This window comes from Podarcis muralis, chromosome 1, assembly GCF_964188315.1.
Source record: "Podarcis muralis chromosome 1, rPodMur119.hap1.1, whole genome shotgun sequence".
NCBI lineage: Eukaryota > Metazoa > Chordata > Lepidosauria > Squamata > Lacertidae > Podarcis > Podarcis muralis.
This window is the reverse complement of record NC_135655.1, coordinates 120,986,850-121,000,393: the sequence shown is the minus strand read 5'-3', so window position 1 is coordinate 121,000,393 and position 13,544 is coordinate 120,986,850. Positions and strand designations below refer to the sequence as shown.

Here is a 13,544-nt window from a genome sequence, read left to right as displayed (position 1 = left end):
CTGGAAGGACAGATCCTGAAGCTGAGGCCACCTCATGAGAAGAGAAGACTCCCTGGAAAAGACTCTGATGTTGGGAAAGATGGAGGGCACAAGGAGAAGGGGACGACAGAGGACGAGATGGTTGGACAGTGTTCTCAAAGCTACTAACATGAGTTTGACCAAACTGCGGGAGGCAGTGGAAGACAGGAGTGCCTGGCGTGCTCTGGTCCATGGGGTCACGAAGAGTCGGACACGACTAAACGACTAAACAACAACAACAACAAAAATTGGGGTCACATGGTCCTTTTTCAATAGGGCTGCCAGTTTGCATCCTGGAAATTTGTGTTCCCAAGTCCCTTATCTGCCCTCTTTCCACTCAGTTCTACTCAATGGCCTTGTTTGGGTGCTGCATTCCCAGCATAGCTGTCACCTTTTCCCTTTTCTTGCTAGGAATCCTATTCGGAATAAGGGAATTTCCCTTTAAAAAAAGGAAAACGTTGACAGCTATGGTTCCCAGCTTGCCAAATTATAGTTCAGCAGCTGGAAATAAGAGATGGGACTGTGTGGTCATTCCTCCTTCTTCCTTGGTATTTACAACCTGGTTTAATTAAAACACGGTTAGTCATTACAGCCACAGTGGAGAACTATATATTAATGCCAATTTGCAAACCGGGATCTTAAACCACAGTTCTAAGTCAAGTTTAATTAAACTGAAATATAAGCCCCAGAAAAGAGTTTTTAAGTGTGTTCTATGCTATGTATTTTGGTAATTTTCCTGTGGCAGCATGTGGAGCACATCCAGCCTAGTCATTCTTCAGTGTGTCTCCCCAGTTTGGAATCGGTCAAACAGGCAATAAGGAACCATTGTGATAGGCCTTATTCTCTCTTCTAGTTTGTATTGGGTCTGTTTTAATAAAACCTGATATGATGATGATTTATTAATTTTATTATTCATCCGAAGATTCCAGAATGGTTCACAACAACAAAAATACAAAAATAAAATAAAATACAAAATACGTAATAAAACAAACTAACAACCCCTCTTTCACAAATCCATTTTTAAAAGCCATAGAATGTTAATCAGTAGATAACTTTGTGGAAGAGAAATGTTTTCAATTGGCGCCTAAATGTAGGCACATAATGTAGGCACCAGGTGAGTTTCTCTGGGGAGGGCATTTCACAAATGGAGAGCCAACGCAGAAAAGACCCATTCTCATGTTGCCACCCTCTGGGATCTCTTGTGGTGATGGCAGAACAGGTCTTCTCTGCAAAAACATTATAAGCTGTATGAATGTTAAGAAGGTGCACGATTTAGAAAGTTTAGCTTCAGCAACTCTATTTGGGGAATTGAAAATTAAGTTATAAGAAAAAAGAGGTGGAAACATGAAATAACTTTATTATGTTTATTTTGAATGTACAAGAATTGGGATACAATACTTTGAACTTAGAAACATGATAATTGAAAGATACAGTAAGTTATGAAACAAGGTAACAAATTGCTGATGACTTTATTACAAAGAACGCAGGGTTTGGAGGATGTGGGGAAGTCCAGTTGGATTGGTAAAAACATTATGGAAAGTTGGTTTTTTTATATTTTTCTTTTTCTCTTTGCTCTTTTCCTTTTTTCTCTATTCTGTATACTCTTGACTGTAAGGAAAGAAACTCAATAAAATATTTTAAAAAAACAGAACAGGTCTTCTCTGCAGTATCTCCCCATTTTTGAAATTCTCTTTCCAAGGAGGCTCACCTGGTGCCAACCTTGTCCTCATTTTTGTTTTGGGGGGGTTCTTGTTAGGCTATAGTTCCATTCCACCTTAAAAGGAACAGGCATGACTGTTGTGTGTCACATGCCTGTTTACTTCCAGCACAGCCTGCTGGGAACTTCCGTTTGTATATTGCTTTTGCTATGCTGCTGTGTACTTGGACACGAAAGGAAGCAGACATGGTTTTTTCTTTCGTTCCTGAACTATGCTGAATAAACGCCTGTAAATAATGCTTACACATGTCTCTGTCCGCCACTTCCATTGTGAGAAGTTATTCACTCTGCTGACTAGAGCATGCCAAGTCTCTAAACGTATCTGAGGCTTGAGTCGCAGTTTTGATGCTGTTCTGAGAACCGGAGTTTGCCCGGCTGCTGGCCGGTGGCTGGAGCCAGCTGGGGGCCTACAAAATGCCCCCGTCTCCCCGACAGTATCCCAACAGTTCTTTAGGTGCCATCAATGATCTATTGTTCCATTTGTTTCTAATATGCTTTTTGCCGATTTATTCTTGCAGTTTTGTTGTTGTTGTTTAGTCGTTTAGTCGTGTCTGACTCTTTGTGACCCCATGGACCAGAGCAGGCCAGGCACTTCTGTCTTCCACTGCCTCCCACAGTTTGGTCAAACTCATGCTGGTAGCTTTGAGAACACAATCCAACCATCTCATCCTCTGTCGTCCCCTTTCCCAACATCAGGGTCTTTTCCAGGGAGTCTTCTCTTCTCATGAGGTGGCCAAAGTACTGGAGCCTCAGCTTCAGTATTTATCCTTCCAGTGAGCACTCAGGGCTGATTTCCTTCAGAATGGATAGGTTTGCTCTTCTTGCAGTCCATGGGACTCTCAAGAGTCTCCTCCAGCACCATAATTCAAAAGCATCAATTCTTCGGCAATCAGCCTTCTTTATGGTCCACCTCTCACTTCCATACATCACTACTGGGAAAACCATGGCTTTTACTATACGGACCTTTGTTGGCAAGGTGGGGTCTCAGTTTTACTTGCTTGTAAATCTAGGGTTTCCATATCTTGAAAAGCAAAAAAAGAGGGCAGCCCAAGCCACTGCCAGTCTGAGACAGGGGTAGAGGCATGCAAGGTGAATCCAACAAACACCCACCCAAGACATTTCCTTTAAAATGTGAAAAATCCTCCCAGATGGGTATGTTGGCCCCACAAAAGAGGACTTGTCTGGGTTTCCCTGGATGTATGGCAACCCTAGAAATCACTTTGGGGCTTATTAGAGGGACAAGATACACAGATTAAATTAACATGGTGGGCTGGTGTAGAGGACTTCCTGAATGCGGTAACTGTGCCCCTGAAAGACCAGGTGCACAGCCTGGGAGTCATTTTGGACTCACAGCTGTCCATGGAGGCACACATCATTTCTGTGTCCAGTGCAACCGTCTACCAGCTCCATCTGGTACGCAAGCTGAGACCCTTCCTGCCAGCAGACTGTCTCACCAGAGTGGTGCATGCTCTAGTTATCTCCCGTTTGAACTACTGCAATGTTCTCTACGGCTACCTTTGAAGGTGATCTGGAAACTACAACTAATCCAGAATGCAGCAGCAAGACTGGTGACTGGGAGTGGCCGCCGAGACCATATAACACCAGTCCTGAAAGACCTACATTGGCTCCCAGTACGTTTCCGAGCACAATTCAAAGTGTTGGTGCTGACCTTTAAAACTCAGTCTAAACGGCCTCAGCCCAGTATACCTGAAGGAGCGTCTCCACCCCCATCGTTCAGCCCGGACACTGAGGTCCAACACCAAGGACCTTCTGGCGGTTGCCTCATTGTGAGAAGTGAGGTTAAAGGGAACCAGGCAGAGGGCCTTCTTGGTAGTGGCACCCTCCCTGTGGAACACCCTCCCATCAGATGTCAAGGAAACAAACAGCTATCTGACTTTTAGAAGACATCTGAAGGCAGCCCTGTTTAGGAAAGTTTTTAAATGTTTGATGTTTTATTGTGTTTTTAATATCCTGTTGGAAGCTGCCCAGAGTGACTGGGGAAACACAGCCAGATGGGTGGGGTATAAGTAATAGATGATGATGATGATGATGATGATGATGATGATGGTTATAACACAACCCTAAACTTGTTTCATTCTGTCTTTTTCTGCTCATCAGTGTAACAGTGACTTTGTGCCTGTGTGCGGCTCCAACGGCGACACCTATCAGAACGAGTGCTACTTGAGACAGGCTGCCTGCAAGCAGCAAAGCGAAATCCTCGTGGCGTCAGAAGGATCGTGTGCCACTGGTAGGTCTAGCAGGCTCTGTACGGCATATTATCTTAAGCCAAATCTAATAGGCTGTGTGTCGTCGCAAACAGTTGTTTTGCATTGCTGACTGATTCATTCCAGTAATTGAAAGCTTGGCACAACATGTAATGACAGCTACAGTTGGGGTTTTGTTGTTGTTTCCGCCTTGCAGCAAACCATTTCAGAACCTGGGAACTATGTTTTCATTTTAGGGTTGCCATATGTCCTCTTTTCTCAGGACGTGTCCTCTTTTTCATGGGTAGAGTCATCGTAGCAATGTTAAAAGTAGAAGTTGGCAAATGTGTCCTCTTTTTTGCTCTTCAAAATATGGCAACCCTAGAATGTGTGGCCTGCAAGATAAGTTTTCGGGGTGTTCTGACCTGCTTCTGACCACTGGCGGAGGAAGAGGAGTGGGGGGGAGCACACCGCCCCCAGCAGCGCGACCCCCAGGGTGCCAACACAGCTGCCCCCCGCCCGCTCTGGGTGCCCAGCTCTGGGTGCCCCGCCCCCCGCCCCGGGACACATGCCAGCCCCACCCCCGCCTGCCCTCCGCCCCCCAGTGCCAGAGTATGAAGCTTTGCCACTACTTCTGACACATGACCAATGAGGAAGGGCGAGAGCTGCACTACCCAATAGAAAACAGCCCATGATATCTGTCTGCTTGTGCAATGGAAATGTGCTGGTCCCGGGGGGGGGGGGGTTACCGTGCGGCGTGGTCTGAGTCTGGTCCTGGGTTGAGGGTCTGGAGGTTGTCCGTCAAGGGTGAAGCGGGGTCCAAGGCAAGGAGCCGGGCGTGGTCAGGAACTCCAGAAAAGCAGGTCAGGGTGCTGGCAGGAACAGCTTTCCAACGACGTTGCTCCCGCAACCTGGGACTGGGCTGACTGGCCTTTATCTCCTCTGAGGCCTAGGGCGGTCCCAGCCCACAGGTGACTCGCCTCTCCTGGCCTGGAGGTGAGCACTCTTCCTGAGAGAACTTAGTTCCCTCCGCCTCTCTGCCCTGAGCCTCTGCAGCTCAGGAGAGGCTGGAGGGTTACTGGACCCAGAGGCTACCTCACCTCCCCCTGACAGGGCTGGGAGAGGAGCACCTGCAGGCAATGGGTCCTCAATCACCTCCGGAGCCAGAGCGGATTCAGCTGGTGTCTGCTCCTGAGGATCCAGCACAGGTGGGGACCCTTCAGATTCAAGCCCCTGCCCCGGCTCAGGCGGCCCTGGAGGCGGGGACTCCTGTGCAGGCTGGGATTCCTCCAGTTCAGCCTCTGAATCAGATTCCCAGGCCGTCACAGGAAATCTGCTTGAACAATGGACCTCTAGCCACTTGCATATTTGCTGCAAAGCAGATTTTCGGGGTGTGTGTGATGGGTTGGAGGGGAGAAGCCCAGTTGTGTGAGTGGACACCCACTCATGCCATGTTAGCTCTCACCCAATATATATTTGGCAATTGAATGGTGTTGCCTCAGTTTATCTGGAAGGGACTGGGGCACAGATGCAGATTGGCTCTGCTGGTAGCCCCAGCCTTGCAAGCTGCCCTGGAACCATCCACGTAAGTTGCAGTGCTGCCAATGTCATCCCCAGCCAGCAGGACCAGTGGTCAGGGATGATGGGAATTGTAGTCCAAAAATAGCTGGAGACCCAAGTTTGGGAAGCCCTGCCCTAAAGGGACCATAAGAGAAGGAATGGGGCACTTGCAAGATGGTGTTAAGTGGTCAAACAATGTTCTTAAAGTAGCTAGAAGAATAGGAGTGAGAAGTGATAGCCATCTTGTCTCATGGTGTTAGATCTGTATGGCTCTTGTAATTTTGTGGCATTTCAGAGAGCCCTGCAGAGAGCGAGAAAGGCCCGCCACAAAAGTTAATGCTTACTTTCCTTATGCGGCAAAATAATGAATAGGAGGGTTTATCCTAGAGACCTTTTGGCTCAGAGGAATGTGTGTGTGAGGGAAGATAATCTTGTTTGTCATCAGAGAAAGCAGGACAGAGTCGCACGAGAGGCCCCATTTGCCTTTTGCAGTTTGCGATAATATGGTAAAAAAAAAGTGAGAGTCCAATTTCTGAGCCTTGCTTATCTGCAAAGCAAGCAATTGTGCAAAAGAAAGAAAGAAATTGTTTGCGGGCTCATCTTTTGTTTAGACACACACCGGGTTTCTGTTTTGTTTTTAATTGCAAGCCGCACTTGCAATTTGAAGAGCATCACGGCTTCATTTAAAATGAAGATTTAAAAAGAAAATCGAAATGATGATGGAGGTTTGCAAACTGATCTAGATTAACCAGATCTGACTGTAGATAAATTGGGATTCTGACTCTCAGCATTCAAGCAGAATCCCAATTTTGTCTTTTGCAAGCTCTCCGTTTCCCTTCCTAACTGCCTGTGACACTGAGGAGCCTTTGCGGACCAAATCTCTGCCTCTCTGCAGCTTTGCCTGCTTTTTGTTCAGATGCCTCAAGGGACGCGGGTGGCGCTGTGGGTAAAAGCCTCAGCGCCTAGGGCTTGCCGATCGAAAGGTCGGCGGTTCGAATCCCCGTAGCGGGGTGCGCTCCCGTCGCTCAGTCCCAGTGCCTGCCAACCTAGCAGTTCGAAAGCACTCCGGGTGCAAGTAGATAAATGGGGACAGCTTACTAGCGGGAAGGTAAACAGTGTTTCCGTGTGCGGCTCTGGCTCTCCAGAGCAGTGATGTCACACTGGCCACGTGACCCGGAAGTGTCTCCGGATAGCGCTGGCCCCCGGCCTCTTGAGTGAGATGGGCGCACAACCCTAGAGTCTGTCAAGACTGGCCCGTACCGGCAGGGGTACCTTTACCTTTTTATCCAGCACCTTTTAAAGAGTAGCAGCGCAGTCCGATACCTGGCTACTCAGAAGTAAGCGCCGTTGATTTCAACGGGACTTACTCCCGGGCAAGCATGTATGCAACTGCAGCTGGAATTTCCTTTTGAGCTATATGTCTCCAAGTAATTTTCAATGTAGTTTTCAAGTTTAATTACAGGGCTACTTAACCAAGTGCTTTTATTGACTAGGCATCCAAGCATAGATATTAACTGATTGCCTTTTGCCCAGAGTCTTTGGTGACACAGAGAGCTGGTCTATCTTGCTCAGGGCCATCCATCCTGGGGGTATAGGATGGGGAGGCCCAGGGGAGCCATGGCCCCAGGTGCAAATTTTTGATTGGGCATGAGGGGGGGGGGTGTAACCTGGTCCCCTTATCAAAGCTGGAGCCATGAGGAGGCAAGCCAAGCCAATGCCAGAGAAGGGATGCTTGTATATGTCCCACCCCTGGGCTGGCCGAGAGCAAGGGTGAGGGCAACAGCGCTGCTGCTGCCACCCACCAAGGACAGGTGAAATGTTCTGGCAGCTGCCTCCTTCAGGAATGGGGTGCCACAGTCCACAGCTTTGCCCTCCTCGTCGGGCCACAGCGAGCCTCTTTCTCCCTCCTCTTACTTCGCCTTACTTGTGTGGGAATGTTCAGGGATACAGGAGAGGATATTTTGTTTGATTATATCCTTTCCAACTTGTGTTACCAAGTTCCACAATATAGCAGAGTAACGTTCCCCCTTTTAAATTTGCACAGCGGATGCGTTTGCTCAGGCTCGCTAAAGCCCCTAAAATACGTTTTCCTTTTGGTAATTCCCCATTTAAAGGTAAAGTGACCCCTGATCATTAGGTCCAGTCGTGACCGACTCTGGGGTTGCGGCGCTCATCTCGCTTTATTGGCCGAGGGAGCCGGCGTACAGCTTCCAGGTCATGTGGCCAGCATGACTAAGCCACTTCTGACGAACCAGAGCAGCGCACGGAATCGTCGTTTACCTTCCCGCCAGAGCGGTACCTATTTATCTACTTGCACTTGATGTGCTTTCGAACTGCTAGGTTGGCAGGAGCAGGGACTGAGCAACGGGAGCTCACCATGTCGCGGGGATTCGAATCGCCGACCTTCCGATCGGCAAGTCCTAGGCTCTGTGGTTTAACCCACAGCGCCACCCGCATCCCAATTCCCCACTTAGTCCCTCATAAAAAGATAGACACAATACAGGCTTCTATAAAAGTGTAAAAAGAGTTTACTCGCACATTCTGTTCACAATTGGATCCCAGAAGGCAGACTTAAGTTACAAAAGTAATATACACCTGTAAACTATCCCATAAGGAGACAGCTCCTTTGTCCTCTCTTGGCTGCACCTTAGGCTAAGCAGATGTTGCTTCTTCGATGAATGTGGTCAGAGAGAGAGAAAAATGGGTGACCAGTCCTGTTCTTTTGTTACCTGGGTAGGTGAGGTCACGCCTGACTCTAGTCACATGCAGAGGAAGTCTGTCACAGCCTAGGAGAAACAGGTTCTGATTGGCTGGTCCAGACATCCCCTTTTATGTCCACTCTAGGGATGTTGTACTTGACTGATCTTGCGTTTCACATCCCACAACTTGCCAATGGCTCAGACTGCCATAGCTCAGTCGGTGGTGAGAGCTGGGGCTGGTGTGGCCACTCTCGAGGTCCAACCCCCCCCCAGTGCACACACATGCCCCCCCCGGCTGCTAAGACTGCAGGTCTGCCCTGAATGGCAGCAGCTGTCCAGGGTTTCAGCGTCTCTCAGCCTGACCTGCAGATGTCAAGGACTGAACCTGAGAAAAGGCAGATGCTCTAACTCAGAGCTACACATGTCACTTCCCTTGTACCAATCCTATAGTATCAGTTTGCCAAGATCTGGTAGTAGTAATAATAATAATATATTATTTATATCCCACCCATCTGACTGGGTTTCTCCAGCCACTCTGGGCGGCTTCCAACCAAATATTAAAAATACAATAAAACATCAGTCATTAAAAACTTCCCTAAACAGGACTACTTTCAGATGTCTTCTAAATATCATGTAGTTGTTTATTTCTTTGACATCTGATGGGAGGGCATTCTACAGGGCGAGCACCATTACCAAAAAGGCCCATTTGCCTGGTTCCCTGTAAGTTTGATTCTCACAGTGAGGGAACCACCAGAAGGCCCTCAGAGCTGGACCTCAGTGTCCAGGTTGAACAATGGGGATGGAGACGCTCCTTCAGGTATACAGGACCGAGGCCATTTAGGGCTTTCAAGGTCAGCACCAACACTTTGAATTGTGCTCAGAAATGTCCTAGGAGCCAATGTAGGTCTTTCAAGACCAGTGTTATGTGGTCTCGGCAGCCGCTCTCATTCACCAGTCTATCTGTCGCATTCTGGATTAGTTGTAGTTTCCAGGTCACCTTCTAAGGTAGCCCCACGTAGAGCGGGTTGCAGTAGTCCAAGCAGGAGATAACTACAGCATGCACCACTCTGGCATTTTGGAATATTATTTTGGAATTTAAACCTCCTTGGTGACCAGGCTTACTGATGTGGAAATATACCAAAGGTCCAAAGGTGACGATGTCTACAGATCCAACTGTTTTGCCTGATTCACTTGACACTGCAATCCACAATGGCGCTACGCTGGCATTCCCACAGCTCTGCTGCTTGCTTAATGAGCGTTTTAGTTGCCCATTGATTGTATTTTGTATTTTATTGGTTTTAATTTGCGAATTGCCCAGAGGACATGGTTAATTGGGTGGTATATAAATGCCGAGAACAAGCATATGCTGTGCTATTTAAAAAAACAACAACGAAACCTTCCAGCAGTGGATCAGGCAGCAAAATGATCTAGTGCTCCAGCATTGTTGTTTGAAGCAGACATAGAACATCCTGGTCAGGTCCAGCTGTAGATGCTGCTGCCTCATCACTTCAGAAACGGCTGTGGTTGCTGAGACCAGTTTCATGGCAGCACAGGGAGATTTTAGATGGTCAGGGCCTGTCTGCATGGGGTCTGTGAGGGAGCAGGGATAGAGATCTCACCCATGGGTTGTGTGGAACATTGGTAGGCAAACTAAGGCCCGGGGCCGGATCTGGCCCAATCGCCTTCTAAATCCAGCCCGCGGACAGTCTGGGAATCAGCGTGTTTTTACATGAGTAGAAGGTGTCCTTTTATTTAAAATGCATCTCTGGGTTATTTGTGGGGCCTGCCTGGTGTTTTTACATGAGTAGAAGGTGTGCTTTTATTTAAAATGCATCTCTGGGTTGTTTCTGGGGCATAGGAATTTGTTCATTCCCCCCCCCCCAAAATATATATAGTCTGCCCCCCCACAAGATCTGAGGGACAGTGGACCGCCTCCCCTGCTGAAAAAGTTTGCTGACCCCTGGTGTGGAACGTACCCCGCGACTCTCACAGCCAAATGTAGATTCGGTTCTCCTTTCTTTCAAAAGCTTACGTTCGAAAAATAAAAACAGAGCGCCCATCCGACAAATACTTTATGGAAGAAAATGGAAAATTTGTCAGGAAACACAGTAACGTTGCCAGCCTTGGTGCAGTAAACCGAGGATTTAGAAGAGGAACACCTGTAGAATCTTAAAAGGAACTTCCCAGCATCAAACAGAAAGTTCACATGAAACATTTAGCATAGATCTCTCTAATTGACAGAGGAATGGCATAAAAAAAGCACAATTTGCTACATTGCATTTTAACTAAGCAGGATGTAGTTGCACATACATACAAATTATCCCGGTATTCATACATCTATATAACAACAACTCCTTTTTTTCTCTCCCTCTTACAGATGCAGGCTCTGGATCTGGGGATGGAGGTAGGAATGCTTTTATTAATTCTATTTTTCCACCACTGGAACCTGCTGACATCACTTGCCACATTGCAGTTAGACGTGTTGGATAGTTGTTTTGTACCACCCTGTATTGTTCAGATGAACTGATCCTCTGCATTTTTGTCAAACTCCAGCCTAATGATGAAGAGCTGGCTTGTTTTTGAAGATATGTGGAGGGCTGTATTACACTTGGTATGAATTTGTATTATTCATGATTCAGCAAGGACTCTATCTCCATCTACTGTTACTAGAGCTCTTGTGGCACAGATGGTTTTATTTATTGTTATTACATTCTCAACGAACCCATAATAGTTCCAGGATTTTTCTCCCGTGACTAGCATAGTCTTCCCAAACCATGAGGTGGAGGGAATTCACAGAAAAATTAAGAAGAAAGGTTATGGCTTTAAACGTGGCTGTGTCAAACAATTTGATTACAGGGTATTGCCATGTTGGTGCATTTTAAAAATATGCATTGCAAATATACTGACTCATCTTTTTAGGTCTTTTTATAAGTTGTGAGCACAATCTGTCTGAAAGTAAATACAGTGGTACCTCACAAGACGAATGCCTCGCAAGATAAAAAACTCGCTAGACGAAAGGGTTTTTTGTTTTTTGAGCTGCTTCGCAAGACGATTTTCCCTATGGGCTTGCTTCGCAAGACGGAAATGTCTTGCAAGTTTGTTTCCTTTTTCTTAACACCGTTAATACAGTTGCGACTTGACTTCGAGGAGCAACTCACAGCACGCGGTGTGGTAGCCTTTTTTGAGGTTTTTGAAGACTTTGGTGATTTTTGAAGCTTTTCCAAAACTTTCCCGACACCGTGCTTCGCAAGACGAAAAAAATCGCAAGGCGACAAAACTCGCGGAACGAATTAATTTCGTCTTGCGAGGCACCACTGTAAATAAATAAATATCTTTATTGCGGTCCATAGACCCACAAAACAGTTTCAAAACAAGATACAGTTAAAACAACCAAACAACAGGTGAAAGAGAGCGAGGTAGTCGTTTTGTTATGTCTAGCATGATGGTCTTTGTTTCTTGCGACCTCCGAAAGAAACTTTGCCACGGTCAGTGTAATATCATTTGACCTATCCTCCAGAAGGTATTTAATATGGGAGCCTTCAGATTTCCCCGGCAAATTTGCTAGTAAGGGTTTGATCAGTTGATACCTTGCTTGCTCGTACTGCCCACAATGCAGTAGGATATGCTTCATGCAGTCAATGTCCTGAGAACATCAACAAAGCCTGTTCTGGTAGGAGATGCCTCTCAGTCTACCATTTAGAACTTCCGATGGAAATACATTTAACCTAGCTTTGGTAAATAAACGCCGATAGGTGGGTATGGACAAATTCCTAAGGTATGAGGCTAACTGAAAGTCGTGCCCGTATTGGATTCCAGCTGCAATCGGGCCACAGATTACATTGGATCTGGATCACAGGTCGCTATGTGAGATGTCCCAAAGCCTTTGCTTCAGGGATACAAGGGTGGTATCATAGCCCAGTTGATACAAAAGGGATGGTGACAGTCCAATCGAGGTGGCTTTTCTGGCCATAGTTTTCAGCCGTGGGCTGATAAACTCCTCGTTGGTTAGATGTACAAGTAATTCCTTCCCCAGGCCAAATACTGAGATCTTAAGCCAGTATTGTCTGAAAGTAAGCATTTCATGGTGAAGTCATGTGCAGTTGTACATGAGCAGTTGTACACGAGCAGTATATAGTGAGACTTACTTGTGGTCAAATATCCACAAGTTAAGATGGCGCATCTCCTTCTTTTCAACAGAAATTCATGTCACATTTGCTGGATATGAATAGGACTCCTGTTTACATTTATGGGACTTAAAGTTGTTCTGCTTTTGCTTGAATGTGCTCAGGCTGTTTGTGCTTCTTCTGACAGAGGGGTGGTGAGTAACTTACGGAAGTTGCTCTTGTAAACGGCATGCTCAAAAACGGGGAAGGCATTCTCTTCAGGCTAGAACTGGGCGTTATGTTTGCATTGTACGCTTCCTCATTGATGAGTGGGGCCAGGTTATTAACCATTCTTCCATTGCTCCATTCACAAGTTCACCCATGGGCCAGGTTCACTGTCTGTCCTCTCAACAGTCTTATCATTTGGGATAGGCTGAGAAGAATGATGGGTGTGTCCAGCTATACATTGTTTTAGCAGCAAGCCTGCTGTGGACTTTCACTTCCTGCATTTGGGGCATATTGGCCATTTTGGAATCCAGGAAGGTGCTTAATTGTAAGCCAAACCTTTGGTCTTTGTAGACCAAACTGCGCCAACTGGCTGTGGCACTCCATGAGTTCAGAGCAGAGAAATTCCCATCCCTTCGTTGGAGATGCCAAGGATTGAATGGGGACTTTGGCTTGCAGTTGGAGGACTGTGCAAATCACTGATTGGAATAATAATAATAACTACTACTACTACTACTACTACTACTACTACTACCACCCCAACCATCTGACTAGGTTGTCCCAGCCGCTCTGGGTAGCACCCAACATATATAAAAGCATAATAAAACATTAAACATTAAAAACTTCCCAATACAGGGCTGCCTTCAGATGGTCTTAGGATGGCAACAAAGGGCTGAAGTAGTAGCTCCCCAGAAGGTGTGGGTTTGTGGAAGAACACCAAATGGGATTTGATATGAGGGGTAGGTCTGGCAGTGAGACTACCAAATGTAGGCTTGCCATATTCCCCAAAGTGAAAATCCAGAAAAAGTTGTTGAGCTTGAATATCCCCCCCCAAAAAATAAACCCCTGAGGTTTTGTGGCTTTTTTTTTTTGGGGGGGGGGGTTTAAAGCTTTTCTTTATTGCTCTACTTGCCATATGTAAGGGTGTCCCCGGACATTTTGTCAGTTCAGCGAAAATCCACCCAGACACCGTTTTGACAGCCTGATTCCCGGATGTGTCTGGGATAACCCGGACGTC

The 13,544-nt window shown here is 46.6% G+C and overlaps 1 protein-coding gene across 1 annotated transcript in view; it reads left to right on the top strand.

Annotated features, from left to right (window-relative positions):
* TMEFF2 (transmembrane protein with EGF like and two follistatin like domains 2) overlaps window positions 1-13,544 on the top strand; it is a 256,384-nt gene that overhangs the window by 29,014 nt on the left and 213,826 nt on the right. The window contains exons 3-4 of the mRNA XM_028750745.2: window positions 3,854-3,983; window positions 10,576-10,602. Of these exons, the coding sequence (XP_028606578.1) occupies window positions 3,854-3,983; window positions 10,576-10,602 (157 nt within the window). The remainder of the gene's footprint in view (window positions 1-3,853; window positions 3,984-10,575; window positions 10,603-13,544) is intronic.